Source organism: Mesocricetus auratus, unplaced genomic scaffold (assembly GCF_017639785.1).
Source record: "Mesocricetus auratus isolate SY011 unplaced genomic scaffold, BCM_Maur_2.0 Super-Scaffold_15014, whole genome shotgun sequence".
NCBI classification, from domain to species: domain Eukaryota; kingdom Metazoa; phylum Chordata; class Mammalia; order Rodentia; family Cricetidae; genus Mesocricetus; species Mesocricetus auratus.
In genome coordinates this window covers 84,644,171-84,663,402 of record NW_024429186.1, presented here as the reverse complement: position 1 = coordinate 84,663,402, position 19,232 = coordinate 84,644,171, and the positions used below count along the sequence as shown (strand labels likewise).

At 41.9% G+C, this 19,232-nt stretch overlaps 1 protein-coding gene across 1 annotated transcript; it reads left to right on the top strand.

Moving 5' to 3' along the window:
* Nucleotides 1–755: 755 nt before the first annotated feature.
* On the top strand, nucleotides 756–1,144 carry LOC121139432 (zinc finger protein 431-like; the record flags this gene model as incomplete). Its single annotated transcript, XM_040743317.1, has 2 exons — nucleotides 756–882; nucleotides 1,080–1,144. Coding segments are annotated over 2 exons (192 nt in total), but the record flags the coding sequence as incomplete, so codon positions are not given.
* Between the last annotated feature and the right edge of the window lie 18,088 nt (nucleotides 1,145–19,232).

The following is a 19,232-nucleotide window of genomic DNA, read 5'->3' as shown; positions in this document are numbered from 1 at the left end:
CTTGGGGCCTAGGTCTTTTGTGCTTTCCCTAAGGCCATGATATATTGATAATAAAATGGAGAGCCAGCCAGGCATTGTTGGCACACACCTGGACTAGGAGGTGTGGCTTTGTTGGAGTGGGCTTTTCCTTGTTAGAGGAAGTTATGTCACTCTGGGGTCAGGCATTGAGGTTGCTCATACTCAGGATGCTGCCCACTGAGTCAGTCAATGTTCTACTGTCTCTGTGTCAAGATGTAAGGGCTCTAACCTCCAACACCACATCTGCATAGATGTGTCCTTGCCCCCTGCCATGAGGATGCTCAACTGAACCTCTGAAATTTTAAGCAACAGACTTCAATTAAATTTTATCTTTGTAAGAGTTTCTGTGGATCATGGAGTCTCTTCACGACAATAAAAACCTAACATAGATAGAAGTTGGTACCAGGGACTTGTGTATTGATCTGATAAGCTGACTGTATCATACAATTTCTCTGATGTGTTCTCAGTAATTTTGATCTGCTGGCTTGCCTCTCCCTTTATGTCTGTTCATTGGGATTTCTTTCTCAAGGCTATATTCTACTTAAAGATCCAAGAAATGGTACATGTTTGCGTCATATTCAGTTTCCTTCTAAAGTGACTGGGTGAATACATTCCAATGTCCATGTCATGAAATAAGTGTGAGAGACCCAGAATTATCTGAATATATTGTCAAAGAAGTATACATTTACAATGTGAATATCACACTTCCTGTATTACTCAAGTGTGGGTTATTTTAGGATTCAATGATCTATGATGATGTGCACATCAACTTCACTCAGGAAGAGTGGGCTTTGCTGGATCCATCCCAGAAAAGTCTCTACAAGGATGTGATGGTGGAGACCCACAGGAACCTCACTGCCATAGGTGAGACTGGAATTTCCTTCATAATTTAAAATAAGGGGAAGTCTGTTTCTTTGTTGTTGATACTCTTATGTAATTTTGATTGAGAAAAGGGAAACTTAGGTGAATATGGCATAGTTCTAATGTTCATTGATGATATTAACTTAAAATTGATGCCATTTCTGTTCATATTATATGCATTTTCTGGTATTCTATTTTATGCTACAAGTGGGAAGACCATAAAATTGAAGAACATTGTGACAGTTCTAGAAGAAATAAAAGGTAATATTCAAGTGCAAGCTTATGCAAATTTGTATTACACCCCATTGAGGTCTGTGCTGTAGAAATGCCAATCCTTTTAGTTTCATACCACTCAGATATTTTAAACAGTATATTCGTAGAATAGGTGATATGTTTATGTCCAAGAACTTTTAAGAAATAAAGATTCTATAGAGAAGCAGTCATTACTCATATGTTTGTGACTTTGCTAAGTATATTGAAAGGGTCAGATTATGAGAGTCAAGAAGTTTGTTTTGGAGGAAACTTAATACATATATGACCTGTTTCTGGGGAAAAGAAAGCCAAATTGTGGGAATGAAATGTGCAAGCGTTTTGTTATTCTTGCTTTAGTAAGAGTATATTGTCCAGCGGGGCAGTGGTAGTGCATACCTTTAATTCCACCACACAGTAGGCATAGGCGGCTGGATTTCTGTGAGTTTGAGGCCAGCCTGGTCAATAGAATGAGTTCTAGGACAAAATCCAAAGCTACACAGAGAATACTGTCTCAAAAAAACATGAAAATGAAAGAATATCATATATCGCTCTAAATACAAGCTATGTGAGCTTAGAATATGGAAAGAAGCAATGTAGCTCCCCTCACTCTCAGGGATCCTAGAAAATATGAATGTTATATAGTAGTTCCCCACCTTGAGTAGCTGTGTTAAATCTGATGCAAGATTACAGATAATTGAATTTCCAACTTCCTTGGGATGACACCAATGAACTCACAATGCAGAAAAGCCCTCTGAGTCCTGGAATATATGAATATGTCATTTGTCCTGGCATATTCAGCCAAAGATATATAATTCAAAATACAGGAAAACTTATGAAAGCTGTATGGCAAAGCTCTGAGTTCATCCAGCTCTTCTTGAATATGGGAAAAATCTCACATAAATAAGATGGCATAGATGCTGGCCATGAAATAAAGGCTCTAACTCACTGTCACAGGTATCTTCATAGCCACAAAGCAACCCCTCATAATGGAAGCATCATGAATATAAAACTTAAGAACTGATTCATCTTTGCAAGTAGGCAAAATTTTAGATTCAATGTATATAGAAACCATGATTCATCAATATAATGGAAGTGGTAAAGCTTTTACATGTGCCAATTATCTTTGCAGTAATGAAAGAACCCATCCTGGACAGAAAACCCTGTGAATACACTCAATGTGTTAAAACATTTGTGTGTTGCAGGCATCTTCAAAGACATGAAAACATTCATCCTGTAGGGAAACCATATGAAAGTTTTCAATATGGTGAAGTCTTAGCATGTTACAGTTGTCTTAAACTCCATAAAACAACAGGTTCTGGGAAGACAGCCCATGAATGTAATTAATGTGGTAAAGCTTTTTCTTTTTTTTTCTTTTCTTTTTTTCTCTTTTTTAGTGTTTTTTCTATTTTTTCTTTTACTTTATTCGTTGCTAAAGCTTTTTCTAAACACAGCAGTGTCATAAGTCATAAAACAACACATATTAGAGAAAAACACTATGGAGGCAATCAGCGTGGTATAGCTTTTTCTCATGTCAGTGGTCTTATAAAAGAACACACACTGGAGGGAAATCTATGAATGTAATCAGTGTGACAAAGCATTTTCAGATCGCTCTAAACTCCAAAGACACAAAAGAGCACACACTGGAGAGAAACCCTATGCATGTAATCCCTGTTATAAAGCTTTTGTAAGTCATAGTGATCTTAAAAGGCATATAAGTACACACACTGGAGACGAAACCTATGCATGTAATCACTGTGGTAAAGCATTTGCAAGTCATAGTCATCTTCAGGTACATAAAAGATCACACACTGGAGAGAGACCCTACAACTGCAATCAATGTGGTAAAGCTTTTTCACAAGTCAAGCATCTTCAAGTACATCAAAGAATGCATACTGGAGAGAAACCCTATGAATGTTATCACTGTGGTAAAGCTTTTCCAAGCCAGAGTCATCTTCAAAGGCATAAAAGATCACACACGTGAGAGAAACCCTATGCTTGTAATCACTGTGTTAAAGCCTATGAAAGTCATAGTGAGATTAGAAGACACATAAAAACACACACTGGTGAGAAACCCTATGTATGTAATCAATGCAGTAAAGCCTATTCAAATGTTAGAAGTCTTCAATATCATAAAAGAACACATATGGGAGAGAAACCTATTGAATACAATCAATGTGGTAAAGCCTTTTCACACACCAATGATCTCAAATATCATAAAAGAACACACACTTGAGAGATACCATAGTAATGTAATCAATGCGGTAAAGCCTATTCATATGTCAGAAGACTTCAATACCATAAAAGAACACATAATGTAGACTGACCATGTGAATGAGACCAATGTGTTAAAACCTTTGTAAGAAATCACACTGCAGAGAAACCCCTTAATTGTAAGCAGTTTGGTAAAGCTGTGCATTCTGCATACCTCAATAATCTGTGAGCTCCTGAAAATTTTAATACTGAAGGAAATCTTGGTATAAATGATTTGGTAAGATCTTCAATGAACACACATTTAGTTACACAAGATTCTGGGGGAAAACATCTGAAGTGTCATGAATCTGCTCAAGCATTGTGATGTCTCTATTGTGTTTGCCTCTGCAAACTGGTATGTACAGTCCAACGAGTACAGTCCTACGAGTTCACTGATAAGGTAACCCTTTTTGTGTTCATGGTTTTTTTAAATTGCATAAAAAATCATCTTTGGGATCAGTCTATTGGTCTAAATTAAATCCTAAATTCTTGCTTTCCATTCCATGAGCCAATGCATGATGAAAGGAAACGCTAAGACTCTAAATGCCTCAACCCCTGGGATACAGAAATGAGTGCATACAAGAGAAAATCTTCACCTGTGAAAATCTGTTTGGTTAGAGAATTGATTGAATTTAATTATGTGATATTAGTGTTTGGGTTTGTGACAGATCATGCATATTCCCAAGATGGGTAGACCCTCAAGTCTTTCTGTAGCAAAGACTACAGAAAGTTCCCTTAAACCTGACCTAGTTTCTGGCAATGAACTTGTAATAATTTTGTTCATCCACATCTGTAACCCTGTTCATATTTTAAACCCTTTTTGTAACATCTTGATATCAGGTAATGGGTAGAATTCATGGAAGAGAAATCCCTATTCATATAAACAATTTGGCAGAGACGTTAGTCTTCATACTTATGTTCATTTTCAATAAAATATTATTTCATGTGAAGACGGGTGTTAATGAGTTCACTGGACCCAAGATAAATGAGTAATGAGGGTTTTATTGGGGACCTATTTACACAGATAATAAAAAAGAGACAACGAGGCATTCCTGCTCCAGGAGATGCAATCTTTGTCTCTCTGACACCCAAGAGAGACAGAGAGACAGAGGGTGGAGAAGGAGAATTTAGAGAGAGAATGAGGGAGAAAGGGAGAGACCGACAGAGAGGAGAGAGAGAGGAGACTGAAAGAGAGACAGAGAGAAGAAGAGAGAGACATAGACAGAGGAGAGAGCAAGGAGAGGGAAAGAGAGACACAGAGAGAAGGAGACAAGAGAGGAGAGAGACAAAAAGGAAGAAAGGAGAAAGAGAGACAGAGAGAGATGGAGACAGAGAGAGGGATAGAGAGACAGAGGAGAGAGAGAGGCAGAGGAGAGAAAGACAAAGAGGGAGAGAGGAGGGAGAGGGAGACAGAGATGAAGAGAGAGGGAGAAGGGAGAGAGAGGAGAGAGATACAGAGAGATAGGAGAGAGAGACAGAGAGGGAGAGAGAGACAGAAACAGAGAGATAGATAGAGACTGTGCCTTTCCCAGGTTCTCCATCTCTGGGTTAGGCACACAGAACCAAAGGCACAGCAGAGAACATTCCACCAGATTCCTCCCATCTGACTGGTGGGCCCACTGAAGATTCTGATTGGCTGGCGAGACCTGAGTGACAGGACCAGGTGAGCATAAGAGACAGCACAGTGGCTTAATCTGAGCAAAGAATTCCTGTGTGGCCCCAGGGGAAGAGAAAACCAGAATCCAAGAGGTGAATCCTGAGGTGGGGGCATTTACCACCCGACCAGCCATTCCCCCCAACCCTCTGTGCATGGAGCTGGCAATAGTGGGCTTTTCAGGGGTAGAGTCTGAACTGAGGTGACTGCATGTGAACACCCATCATTGGCATCTTTAGGGCAGGGTTTTGAACGGGGCAACCAAACATTCCAACCTCACTCCATAGATACAGAAACTGCTAGGGCTTCCACCTAAACAATCTAGACTCCCTGAGTACAGGGGCCTCTGTTTAATTCTGGCTTCGTCCAGCTGGAAAGGGACAGTGTGGGAAGGGATGAGTCAGGACTAGGTACTCACATTCAGCAGGAGTAAGGGTGGAGAATTATTCCCTTTTCTAACATCCTGTAGACTACAGGCATTGGTTCCTTGAAGAGGCAGAGAATGCAGGGTGGGGTAACCTTCCACTATAACAGGGAGGTGTGGGTGGAGAGAGGCTGCTGTGAGTCTAGGCAGTGTTTGGTAGCACAGATCCATTCCCAGCCCTCAGGGTACCAAGGGCAGGTCTTCTCCTGGAGTCACCTCAGTTCAGACTCAGCAAATAAAAGCCAGCGATTGTCCCCCTGAGAAGGGGAAAGGGACTAGAGCTCCTGAACAAATAGGGAGCATGGGGGAGGAGAGAGGGAGGTAGGAGAAACAGAAGGGGAGAAGAGGATGGGGGAGGAGGAAATGAGGGAGCAGGAAGGTTGAGTCAGGGGAACAATAGAGGAGAGCGGGAAAAGAGAGGCCATAATAGAGGGAGCCATTATAGGTTTAAGGAAGAATCTGGCACTAGGGAAATGTAAAGACCCCAACTAACAATCTAAGCTCCCTTAAATGCTGTTTCTTGATAATGAAATTGATGATTTCCTTGTATGCCATCCTAGAGTCTCCATCCAGTTGGCTGATGGAAGCAGAAGCAGACACCCACAGCTAAGCACTGAGCTGAACTCCTGGAATCCAGTTGCAGAGAGAGAGGAGTTATGAGCAAAGGGGCCAAGACCAGGCTGAAGAAACCCTCACAGACACCTGACCTGAACAAGGGAGAGCTCATGGACACCAGACTGATAGCTGGGAAAAGAGCCTAGGACTGATCCAGACCCACTGAACATGAAGATCAGTGAGGAGGCCTCAGCAATTTATGGAGCCTTTGTTTGTTTTTTAGTATTTATCCCTAGCATTCAGTTTTACTTTGCAAACCTCTCCCGACCCGCAGGACATTAAACATGGGTCTGGTAGACACCTAGAAGAAAGATGGAGGACAGGGGATACAGGAATAGACACCAAGACAGGATTCTGATCAAGGCAACAACTTTATTTCATCCCAAAGGGATTTATATAGGAGAAGTGAGGAGGGGAAGGGGGAAGGATGTGCTTGCAGCTGCAGGGGTAAGAGGTCAGTGGGAGAGGTGGTCTGCTGTGTTGCCTGGCTACCTAATCTACAGGGCAAGAGGTCAAGGGTAGGAACTCCTGTGTTGCTTGGTAAACTGACAGCAGGGCCCAATCCTATCTATTACAATTTACTACTGCTCAGGCCTATCTCCTGAGGACCTTGTAGTATTCCAATTAATCTAAACTTTAACTGACAGGTAAACTGCAGGCTTGTTACTTGGAATTTGCTTTATGTCAGAAGGGGTGGCAGGGTGGTCTTAGTGTCACAGCTCCTCTATGAGTACGTGATACAGCGTTGCTGACTGATGGCTGGAAGTTCCTGACAGGAACCCATTCCACATAGAGGGAATTTGTCTCAGCCTAGATGCTGGGGGTTGGCCTAGCCACTGTCAGTTAAATGGCCTGGGGTAGACCTAATGGAGCTTCTACAGGGGAACCAGTATTTATCCCTAGTGCATGAATGTGCTTCAGGAGCCCATTCACCATAGGGGGATAGGGGGATTCTCTCTCAGCCTAGACACACCAGGTAGGGTCTACGCCCTTCTCCAAATGATATGACAGAATTTTATGATCCCCCATGGAAGGTCTTTCCATCCCTGGGGATCGATGAAGTTGGGATAGTGGGGTCAGTAGCAAGCATGAGAGGATGGGAATGTTAGAGAACTGGGATTGATATGTAAACTAAAATTGTTTCTAATTGAAATAAAATTTATTTTAAAAAAGAATTGGAAAGATGGTGTGGTAAGTACCTTAGCTAACAATTGCTGGGCTGGTGCCATAGCCCTGAAGTAATAGAGCTTCAGGGAAGATTACGCAGAAGGTCTTAGAGCAGTCACAGTCTCCCTTTGTTCGGTGGTCCTCCCACCATACCACATTGACCATTATCATCTTGGATGACTTTTCAATTCCTACCTCCATTTACTGAGTACCATGATTACACGCATCTGCCAACATGCATGGATTAGTTGGCTTCACTTTCACATAGAGAGGCATTAGAATGATGGGACACGTCACATGAGGAATTGCCCTTAGCATATTAGCATATTCCAAATTTACTTATCTCCATCAACCTGGATTTCACCATTTGCAGAATAAGGCAAAACTCTTCCCAGGTCCTATGATGACTTATAATAGACTCGATGTAAAATAATATTTCTCATAGTTGGAAGACAGTGGACTTTAAGGCAGAAAGGGTACATTTCATGGGAATCTTCTTCTGTTACTGGAGTTAGTACCAGAACCTGTGTGCTGACTACCCTAACCATTCAGCCTTAGTCACTCATCCTTAGTAAGTCAATTAAAAGATTCAAGTTATCTAGTGACACACCCAAATAAATGCAGATACTCTGGAGTCAAGACGGGTTCTTGAAGAAAAAATTTTACAGAAATAATGAAAAATTAAAACATATTTATTCTGTTTGAATAATTTGGAGCTATAAAGAAAATACAGGGTAGATAATCCATCCCTAGGGTCCTAACAGGCTTAGATAGAAGGGAAATATAGGTAAAGTTAAATAATCAAATGAAAGCAAATAATGAATTTTCCCCATCTCTAAAAACTCACACATTCTCATTTTTTGTTTATTCTGTAAAGTGGTCAGATAAGAAGTAAATGTTTCGAGGAAACAAGAGGAACCTAGGAGTCCAGGGAAGTAGCTATCCCTCCAGCAGCATCAGGTAAACAGGCCGGCTTCCCGGCCTGTGTTCCACTGCCTGCAGATCACCTGAGAACTGCACAGAGCTCCCAAACCTGGCGGGAGCCAAGCACCCCAGACTCCAGATCTTCTCTCCCACCAACGAGACCAGGAAACCAGAGGAGACTGGGAGTACAGGGAAACAGCTCTTCCTCCTGCAGCATCAGGTAAACAGGCTGGCTTCCCGGCCTGTGTTCCAGTGCCTGCAGATCGCCTGGGAACTGCACAGAGCTCCCAAACCTGGCGGGAGCCAAGCACCCCAGACTCCAGATCTTCTCTCCCACCATCGAGACCAGGAAACGAGAGGAGCCTGGGAGTCCAGGGAAGTAGCTATCCCTCCTGCAGCATCAGGTAAACAGGCCGGCTTGCCGGCCTGTGCTCCAGTGCCTGCAGATCGCCTGGGAACTGCACAGAGCTCCCAATCCCGGTGGGAGCCAAGCACCCCAAACTCCAGATCTTCTCTCCCACCAACGAGACCAGGAAACCAGAGGAGCCAGGGAGACCAGGGGAGTAGCTGTTCCGGATCAGGTACAACAGGACTCAGCATAGGATCCAGGGGACCAGGTAGGAGGCTAAGCACCCCAGATTCCTGTTCTTCTTCTCCGCCCACGGACCAGCATTTGGACAAGGAATAGAAGAACCATCAGATTATTGGACTTGCTAGCACCCACCAAAAGGGAACTCTGGTCCCCAGACCAGTAAGGGGCTCTTTCTGCACCCATTAGAAGAAGAGATGGGAAAGAGACAATACAAAAACACAGTCAGCAACAGAAAAACAAATATGACACCGCCAGATTCTAGAGACTCCACACCAGCAAGACCCCAACATTCCAATGCGAACAAAGCAGAAGAGAACACTTTAAAAGCACTTTCATGAAAATGATAGAGGCCCTAAAAGAGGCTTTTGGAAAATCCCTCAAAGAAATGGAAGAAAAAACCCAAAAAATGCAAGAAATGGAAGAAAAACAAACCAAAAAATGCACGAATTGGATGAAAAAACAAACCAAAAAAGCCAGGAAATGGAAGAAGAAATGAAGCAAAAAATGCAAGAAATGGAAAAAAAACAAAGCAAAAAATGCAAGAATTGGAAGAAGAAACATACCAAAAAAGGCAGGAAATGGAAGAAGAAACAAAGCAAAAAATTCAAGAAATGGAACAAAAAACAAAGCAAAAAATGAAAAAAATGGAAGAAGAAACAAACCAAAAAATTCATAAAAGGCAACAAACGGACGAACAGATAAACAGAAAATTGCAAGAAGCAATGCAAACACTGCAAGGGTTGAAAACTGAAATAGAGACATTAAAAAAAAGACAATCTGAAGAAAGGCAGAAAATAGAAAAGCTGGACAAACAGTCAGGCACTACCAATACAAGCATTACCAACAGAATAGAAGAGATGGAAGAGAGAATCTCAAGTGTTGAAGATACACTAGGAGAAATGGATTTATCAACCAAAGAAAACCTTAAATCCAACAAATCCTTAACACAAAACATCCAGGAAATATGGGACACCATGAAAAGACCAAACCTAAGAATAATAGGTATAGAAGAAGGAGAAGAAATCCACCTCAAAGGGGCAGAAGGCATATTCAACAAAATCATAGAAGAAAACGTTCCCAACCTTAAGAAAGACATGCCAATGAAGGTACAAGAAGCCTACAGAACACCAAATAGAGTGGACCACAAAAAAAATCCCCTCACCACATAATAATCAAGACCCCAAACATACAGAATAAAGAAAGAATATTAAGAGCAGCTAAGGAAAAAGGTCAAGTAACATATAAAGGCAGACCTATCAGAATTACACCTGATTTCTCCATGGAAACTCTGAAAGCCAGAAGGTCCTGGATAGATATTCTGCCTACACTAAGAGACCATGGATGCCAGCACAGACTACTATACCTGGCAAAGCTCTCAGTCACTATAGACGGACAAAACAAGATATTCCATGACAAAACTAGATTCAAGCAATATGTGTCCACTAACCCAGCCCTACAGAAAATGTTGGAAGGAAAACTCCAACCAATGAAGACACAACTTACCCAAACCTATGGGACATTTTGAAAGCAGTGCTACGGGGGAAGTTCATAGCACTAAGTGCTCACATGAAGAAACAGGAGAACAGTTATACCAGAGAATTAACATCACAGCTAAGAGCTCTAGAACACAAAGAAGCAAACTCCCCCAGGAGGAGTAGATGCCAGGAAATAGTCAAACTGAGGGCTGAAATCAATAAAGTAGAAACCAGGAAAACAATACAAAGAATCAATGCAACGAAGAGTTGGTTCTTTGAGAAAATCAACAAGATAGACAAACCTTTGTCCAAACTTACCAAACAGCAGAGAGTGAACACGAAAATTAACAAAATCAGAAATGAAAAGGGGGACATAACAACAGACTCTGAGGAAATCCAGAGAATCATTAGCTCATACTTTGAAAACCTGTACTCCACAAAATTCGAAAATTTAAAGGAAATGTATGACTTCCTGGACAGCTATCATTTGCCAAAACTAAATCAAGAAAAGATAAGCAATTTAAATAGACCTATAACCCCTATGGAAATAGAAGCTGTCATCAAAAGTCTCCCAACCAAAAAAAGTCCAGGTCCAGATGGCCTCAGTGCAGAATTCTACCAGAAATTCAAAGAACAGCTTATACCAATTCTTCTCAAAGTGTTCCACACAATAGAAGCAGAAGGGTCTTTGCCAAACTCTTTCTATGAGGCTTCAATAACCTTGATCCCCAAGCCACACAAAGATACAACTAAGAAAGAGAACTTCAGACCAATATCCCTCATGAACATTGATGCAAAAATACTCAATAAAATACTGGCAAATCGGATCCAAGAACACGTCAAAACAATCCTTCACCACGATCAAGTAGGTTTCATCCCAGGGATGCAGGGATGATTCAACATACGAAAATCCATCAATGTAATCCACCATATAAACAAGCTGAAAACAAAAATCACATGATCATCTCACTAGATGCTGAAAAAGCCTTTGACAAAATCCAACACCCCTTCATGATAAAGGTCTTGGAGAGATCTGGGATAAGAGGGACATACTTAAACATCAAACCAAATGGACAGAAACTCAACGCAATTCCTCTAAAATCAGGAACAAAACAAGGCTGTCCACTCTCTCCATACCTTTTCAACATGGTACTTGAAGTTCTAGCTATTGACATACGACAACAAAGGGGGATCAAGGGGATACAAATTGGGAAGGAAGAGGTCAAACTTTCACTGTTTGCAGACGATATGATAGTTTACATCAATGACCCAAAGAACTCTACCAGGGAACTCTTACAGCTGATTAACACCTTCAGCAAAGTGGCAGGCTACAAGATCAACTCAAGAAAATCAGTAGCCCTACTATATACAGATGATAAAAGGGCTGAAAGAGAAATCAGAGAAACATCACCCTTTACAATTGCCACAAACAACATAAAATACCTTGGGGTAACGCTAAGCAAACAAGTGAAAGACCTGTATCATAAGAACTTTGAATCTTTAAAGAAAGAAATTAAAGAAGCCCTCAGAAAATGGAAAGATCTCCCATGCTCTTGGATAGGTAGGATCAATGTAGTAAAAATGGCAATCCTGCCAAAAGCAATCTACAGATTCAATGCAGTCCCCATTAAAATCCCAGCACAATTCTTCACAGACCTTGAAAGAACAATAATCAATTTTGTATGGAAAAACAAAAGACTCAGGATAGCCAAAACAACCCTGGTCAACAAGGCAACGCCCGGAGGCATCACCATCCCTGACCTCAAGCTCTATTATAGAGCTATAGTCCTGAAAACAGCTTGGTATTGGCACAAAAATAGACAGGTAGACCAATGGAATCGAATTGAAAATCCAGGTATTAACCCACACACGTACGAACATCTGATTTTTGACAAAGAAGCTAAACATATACAATGGAATAAAGAAAGCATCTTCAACAAATGGTGCTGGCATAATTGGAGACTGGCATGTAGAAGAATGCGGATCGATCCATGTTTATCACCATGCACAAAACTTAAGTCCAAATGGATCAAAGACCTCAACATAAATCCTGCCACACTGAACCTCTTAGAAGAGAAATTGGGTGGTACCCTTGAACGAATTGGTACAGGAGACAGCTTCCTGAACATAACACCAGTAGCACAGACAGTGAGATCAACAATTAATAAATGGGACCTACTGAAACTGAGAAGCTTCTGTAAGGCAAAGGACACAGTCAGCAAGACAAAAAGGCAGCCCACAGAATGGGAAAAAATATTCACTAATCCCACATCTGACAGAGGGTTGATCTCCAAAATTTACAAAGAACTCAAGAAGCAAGTCTCCAAAACAGCAAAGGACCCAATTAAAAAGTGGGCTGCAGAACTAAATAGAGAGTTTTCAATAGAGGAGTCTAAAATGGCTGAGAGGCACTTGAGAAAGTGCTCAACATCCTTAGCCATCCGGGAAATGCAAATCAAAAGAACTCTGAGATACCATCTCACTCCTGTCAGAATGGCTAAAATCAAAAACACCAATGACAATTTATGCTGGAGAGGATGTGGTGAAAGGGGAACACTCCTCCATTGCTGGTGGGAGTGCCAACTGCTTCAGCCACTTTGGAAATCAGTATGGAGATTCCTCAGAAAAATGGGAATAAACCTACCACAAGACCCAGCAACTCCACTCTTAGGCATATATCCAAAAGATGCCCATTCATACAACAAAGATGTCTGTTCCACTATGTTCATAGCAGCTTTATTTGTAATAGCCAGAACTTGGAAGCAACCTAGATGTCCCTCACCCGAAGAGTGGATAGAGAAAATGTGGTACATCTACACAATGGAGTACTATTCAGCAGAAAAAAATAATGGAATCATGAGATTCGCAGGCAAATGGATGACACTAGAAGAAACCATCCTGAGTGAGGTAACCCAGTCACAAAAAGAGAAACATGGCATGTACTCTCTCATATATGGATTTTAGACATAGATCTGGGGAGTGCCAGCCTACAATCCTATGGCCAGAGAGTCTGGGAAACAGAAACTTCATTTAGTGGCTGGTTAAGTACTGAGCTGAACTCAAGAAAGCCAGTAACAGAGAGAGAGGACTGGTGATCAAAGGGATTAAGACTGGGCTGGTTTAACTCCCAGAAACAGCTGACCAGACAAAGGTTAACTCTTGAATCCCAGGCATCAGCCTGGGAATCCAGCATGGGACTGATCAATACCCTCTGAATTTGGGTGTCAGTGAGGAGGCCTAGGGAACCTATTGAGCCTTGGGCAGCAGATCAGTACCCATCCCAAGTATACACACGGACTTTGGACTCCCATAGAACAATGTGAGGTGCACTCTCACTCTGAACTCTTGGGGAAGGGTCTAGGCCCTACCCTATATGAAATGACAGACTATGGACACCCCCATGGAGGGCCTCACCCTCCCTGGGGGAATGAGGGGATAACGGGGGGGGTTGGGGGAGGGCATTGGAGGAGGGGAGGGAATGGGAGAGGGACCTGGATCTGACTTGTGAAGCAACTTTGTTTCTTATCTAAATTTAAACTGAAAAAAAGAAAGTTATTTGAATGCATGTTAAACATTAATGTAATTTTTGAAAGGTTAAAAAATAGTTTATAAAATAATATAAAGCTTTTTAAAGGAAAAAAAGAAGTAAATGTTTCTTCAGTATTGACATTCTCATTTGCTAGACTCAAGTCTTTTCCCACAATGGGATTACAGGGAAATTAGAATTCTTTTTTTTCCTAGACAGGGTTTCTCTGTATTGTTTTGGAAACTCTTCTGGAAATTACCATTGTAGACCAGGCTGGCCTTGAACACACAGAGATCTGCCTGCCTCTGCCTACCCAGTGCTGGGATTAAAGGCCTGCATCAACAATGCCCAGCACCGGAAATTAGAATTTTATGGGTCTATTGTTTCACTTGTTGTAGGTCAAAAGTAGACCCCATGAAGTTGACTTCTGGTCTCCACAAAACTGTCATGGTCAAAAACTTTGTAATCATATTACAGACACACAAAATTATGGAATTTTGTTTTGTTGTGTTTTTCATAAATCACATAGCCATGACATTATAAAGCATCTCTGGATAATCCCTTTGAAGGCAGGACTTCAAGATGAAGTTCCCCATGGGAAAATGATGGGGGTGTGAAGAACTTGGACTTTCAAATGATAATTGCATATATACATAACCATAGCACATGAAGCTATGATGTGAAATAATGGTGTGGATCATGTGGTGAACATTGCAGCTTTAAAAATTCCAGCATTTCACCATTGCAGACCAACCTCACTTCTCCAGCACCTTCAGAGTCAAGCAGATCTCTGTGAGCTCCAGGTCAGACTGGCAGAATGAGTTCCAGGATAGTCAAAGACACACAGAGAAACCTTAGATTGAAAAACTTGATGGGATCCACCTTTATCTGCTTGTTGTCAGTGTGTGTGTTTAACCCCAGCACTCAGGAGACAGAGGGAGGCAGTCGGATTTTCTGAGTTTGAGGCTATCCAGGTCCGCAGAATGAGGTCCAGGGCTACACAGATAAACCCTTGAAATGTGATGGGGAAAATAAAAGTCCCCAAATACATGATGTGACAGGGAGCCACAAACAGTTCCCACAAGAAGGGACTTAAGCTCACCCCTACCACATTGTCTTAAGAAAACTGGGAACTGGATGGAAGCCTGACTTGCCAGTCATAAATCCCCTGACCATGGATTAAGTGGCCAGAAGCTCAGACCCATGAGCAGCTGCAAAGACATCTGCAGGTACTCCCTTGTCTGGAGAAGACTGGGAACCAGATAGCCTCTTACCCTAACAGTCATAAAACCAGGCCCTAGTACACAATCATAGAAGTTGCTCCAGCCAGTGAATCCTGAGACCATAAATGTGCAAATTACTTCTACTTAACTATGTGGCAGTTATTGCCTTCTTCTAGATCCTTGGTTTCATGGTAAACTTGTAGGAAACTTTCTGTGCTAAGTGATCTCTGTAAACATGGGATCCTTGCAAACTGAGACCTTCAATAGCTTTAGAGCCCACTTCTTTGAAATACTCAATATTGAAGAACACCTTAGATGCTTAGACTCATAAACCAGACAATAACTTTCCATTCCTAGAAAGCCACTGTTGGACTAGCTGGGCCAGAGCCTGTGAGACATTCTAATGAATCCACTTTCTACAAACACAGAGAGACTCATTGTCCCAGTACTGTTCCAGTAGAGAACATTGAATGATGCAAGTGTGTTTTTCACCTGCCGACTGAGGAAGATGTGCTGACTCAGCATAACGTTCCTGAAGGCATTTTTCACAGCCCTGTTCTCTCTAGTGTTCAACTTACCAGAAGATTATGTTTTTTAACATTATTCATTTCTCAAGATTTTTACATGAATTTCAGGAATAAAACTCCCAATACAATGGAGCTGTCACCAAGTCTTCTGGCAGGAGAAAGACATATCATCTTTTTTATGATCTGTTTCTTGGATTTCTCTCATGATTGTCTGAGGTGTCTGTGAATACCTAGTACAAAGTAGAGTTAGTTCTCCTGAACTCAGCAAAAAACCATAGAAGAAACTTCTTCTTCTTCTTCTTCTTCTTCTTCTTCTTCTTCTTCTTCTTCTTCTTCTTCTTCTTCTTCTTCTTCTCCTTCTCCTTCTCCTTCTCCTTCTCCTTCTCCTTTGGGTTTTGGCACAGGGTTTCTCAGTGGCTTTGGAGGCTGTCATACAACAAGCCATTGTTGACAAGGTTGGCCTTAAACTCACAGAGATCTTCCTGCCTCTGCCTCCCGAGTGCTGGGATTAAAGTCTTATGCCACCAAATACCAGCTCAAACACATTCTTCTGTATCATAAAAATGTCTATATTTTACTATCCTGGTCTCCCTTCCATCTGTTGAATGAGAGAATCACTCCAGTCCACACTGTGTCATGGTCTGTGCAAACTCAGCACATGGTATGGAGGAGGAAGAGGATGAACCTGTGAACTGCAGGAGGAGAGGTGAGTCATCTCCTGGAGACAGGGGTGAGTGATACTGAAATCTGAGTCTCTGCAGATCTCTTAAAGGCCCAGGTATGGAATAGAAGCCTGGGCCAGGGCCCCTTGTGCTGTGACTTTAAGCACACTTTAACCCTTAAGGAAGTGTTCTTGTCATTCAAGCCTCACCAGCCTATCAGGGTCACTGGGCCAAACCATCAGTCACAGGTCTCCCAGGACACTTCCTGGAGTCATGCTTCAGGCTTGGTTTCACAGCAGGACAGGCACAAGGGATTGTTTGCTGTGCTGTGAGCACTGCTGTATGGGATGTGAGGGGCATACAGATCAGTACAGAATCCACAGCAGGGTGAGTGAGGGGATGCTATCCCAAGATGGAGAAGCATGAGAAATGGTGGGTAAGACCCTCCTAGAGGGTGGCTGGGTGGGAACCTGGAGCCACATTCAGTGTTCTGTGAGGTCCCATGTGGTCTTAGCAAATCCCCAGCCCCCTGGTGCTGGCCTGGGAATCCTTCACTCTTTTGTCTGCATCTGTGGAAAGCATTTCCATTGGGGAGATTTGTGTAGAAACATCATTGTAGTCAACACCAACATGCTTTTTGTGCACATGGAAGGCAACTTGCCAAACTTTGACAGTCCCCGTTTCTCTATTGTTTCTAGAAGTACCGGAGTTAACGTTTTGTGCATGGTGTAAATGGTATTGTGTTTCTTTATTTTTTGCATTTATTTATTCAGTGTAGTTTTGGAGACTGACCTGGAACTTGCTCTGTAATCTGGCTAACCCCAAACTCATAGAGATTTCCCTGACTCCTTAGTGATGGAATTAAAGGCATGGTACACTAAAGACACCCGTAATTGGATCACACTCCACTACTAAACTGTGATAGGGCAGAGTAGAGTTGTTGATATAAAGGATTTGCCAGTTCTTAGGGAATAGTAAGTCCTATAAAATAGAATTGAGCTGAGGGAGTGCTGTCTCTAAAATAACCCAAAGAAAAGTAGTATGCTAACCAGACTTGTTAGAGAGTAGAATGCTAAAATTCACATTTGTTCTCCATGACTCTCCAGACATTTGGCTCCCAACCATGACAAAGGAGAAATTCCTGATGTATAAACAGCCTCTGGGCCCATCCACATATTACAGAGCCTGACTTTTACAAGCTGCTCAAGGTGGCATTGCTGGGACACAACGAACATTAGGGCATGGTGTGCTAAACAGGTCCAGTTTTTACTAGATAAAATGTCATAGTTCTGCTAGGTGGGCAACATGAGACCAGGCGACAAGTATTTGACAAGAAAAACACTGTTGGGTTGAGTGTTGAACTGAGCAAGACTTTCTGTTTATGTCCTCACTCATAGAGAAGGATCATAGCTCCTTCTCAAACCCAGAAACATGCTTAGTAGAGCCAGAAACAGCCTGAAACCTAGTCCTAGGAGTTTTCCACCAGGTCCTGAGGTATCTAGAATAAAATAGATCTCCTCTTTTAAAACTAGGAAGATGTTTCAGAGAGAATGTGATTGGCTGGGTCCAGGGCTGTTGTGAAGGGATTTCTTCAGAATCTGAGAATACAACTCTTCCCATCATAAGGAGCTGTGTTTATTAGACCCAAGGCCACTGTGGGCATAGGCAGTAATGCTCTTGGGATACCTTGTGAACCCATTATGTTTATTTATTTATTTATTTATTTATTTGGAAACCTTCTCCTGAGTTTGTTCCATTGTATACTTTCTGCTGACTTCCTAGAAGTTTCCTATTTTCCCCTGGACGTGGTATACAGGAAGCTATTCTTCATACAAGACTTACTTAGAATAAGACAAAGATTAAGAGAGACCTCCCTGGCCCAGATTTTATCTTTTCTTTGTTCTGCCTTTCCTATCTTTTTCATCTTCTGGCACCTCTACCTCAGGACCTGTCAGTAAAGTATAACCTGCTGTTGAAGTCTTTCAGTTCCTAACTGTCCCGACTTTCAGTTTTCTGTCACTATTTAATTTTTTTCAAATTATGTATGTTGTAGACTGAACCTGAAAGAATTTGAAGATGACAGCATATTTTGAAATTCATACTGCTTCATGAACAAGGCAGTGGTGGTGCATGCCTGTGGGGACACCAGACCTTGAGCAGAGACCCACTTCCCCATTGGCCTGGGAGTAGGCAGCTGTAAGACAATGTTTACTAAAAACATGTTTACTAAAAACAATACAATGCCCGGGGTAATAAGTTCCTGGAAAGGGCTTGCCCATGGGAACCGCCCTGACCTCGACTGTTTCCAAAGACTAACCGCTTCTTCAGACCCACCCACCTCCACCTCTGGTGTCAGGGTATATAATAACCAGCCAGAATAGGAATAAAAGAAAGCCTTCTTGAGGAGCCTTCAGTGTTGTCAATCCCCGACACCCTTGCCACATTCTCGGACTCAGGCTGCGAAGAGGACGCGGCATATGCCTTTAATCCCTGCAATTGGTAGTCAAAGGCAGGAAGATCACTGTGTGTTTGATGCCAGCCTGATCTACAGAGCTGCTTCAAGGACAACTGGCTGTTGCACAGAGTAACTCTGTCTCATCAAACCAAAAAGAATGTGTTTTAGGCTCTCTCTTCTTTGAGTATTAGACAGAGATGAATGCATGCTATCACTACAAAGATTTTTTTCTTTATTGATCTCTTAGTCTGTTGAGTTATTTCTAATTGGAAAAGCATTTTAATTCTAAAACAGCAGCACTTCCAGCATTTTAGAAAAAGGTTTCTTAGACAAGCTCTATCATGTTGACATAGGTGACCTTGATCCCAATCTGTTGCTTTCCAGGGCAATGACCTTGCTGTGGTCTTGTTTACCCCTTCTTAAATTAAGTGACTGTATGTAGAAAAAATATTTTGTTGGGATCACTGAAAGGGAAAAACAGGGCAGGAAATCAGCTGGTTGAGTCACAATCATGAAAAAGAACCTGATTGTGGCAATGTGATAGTCTGAATGTAATCTCATGGGGAGTGGCACTATTAGAAGGCGAAGCTTTGTTGCAGTGAGTTTG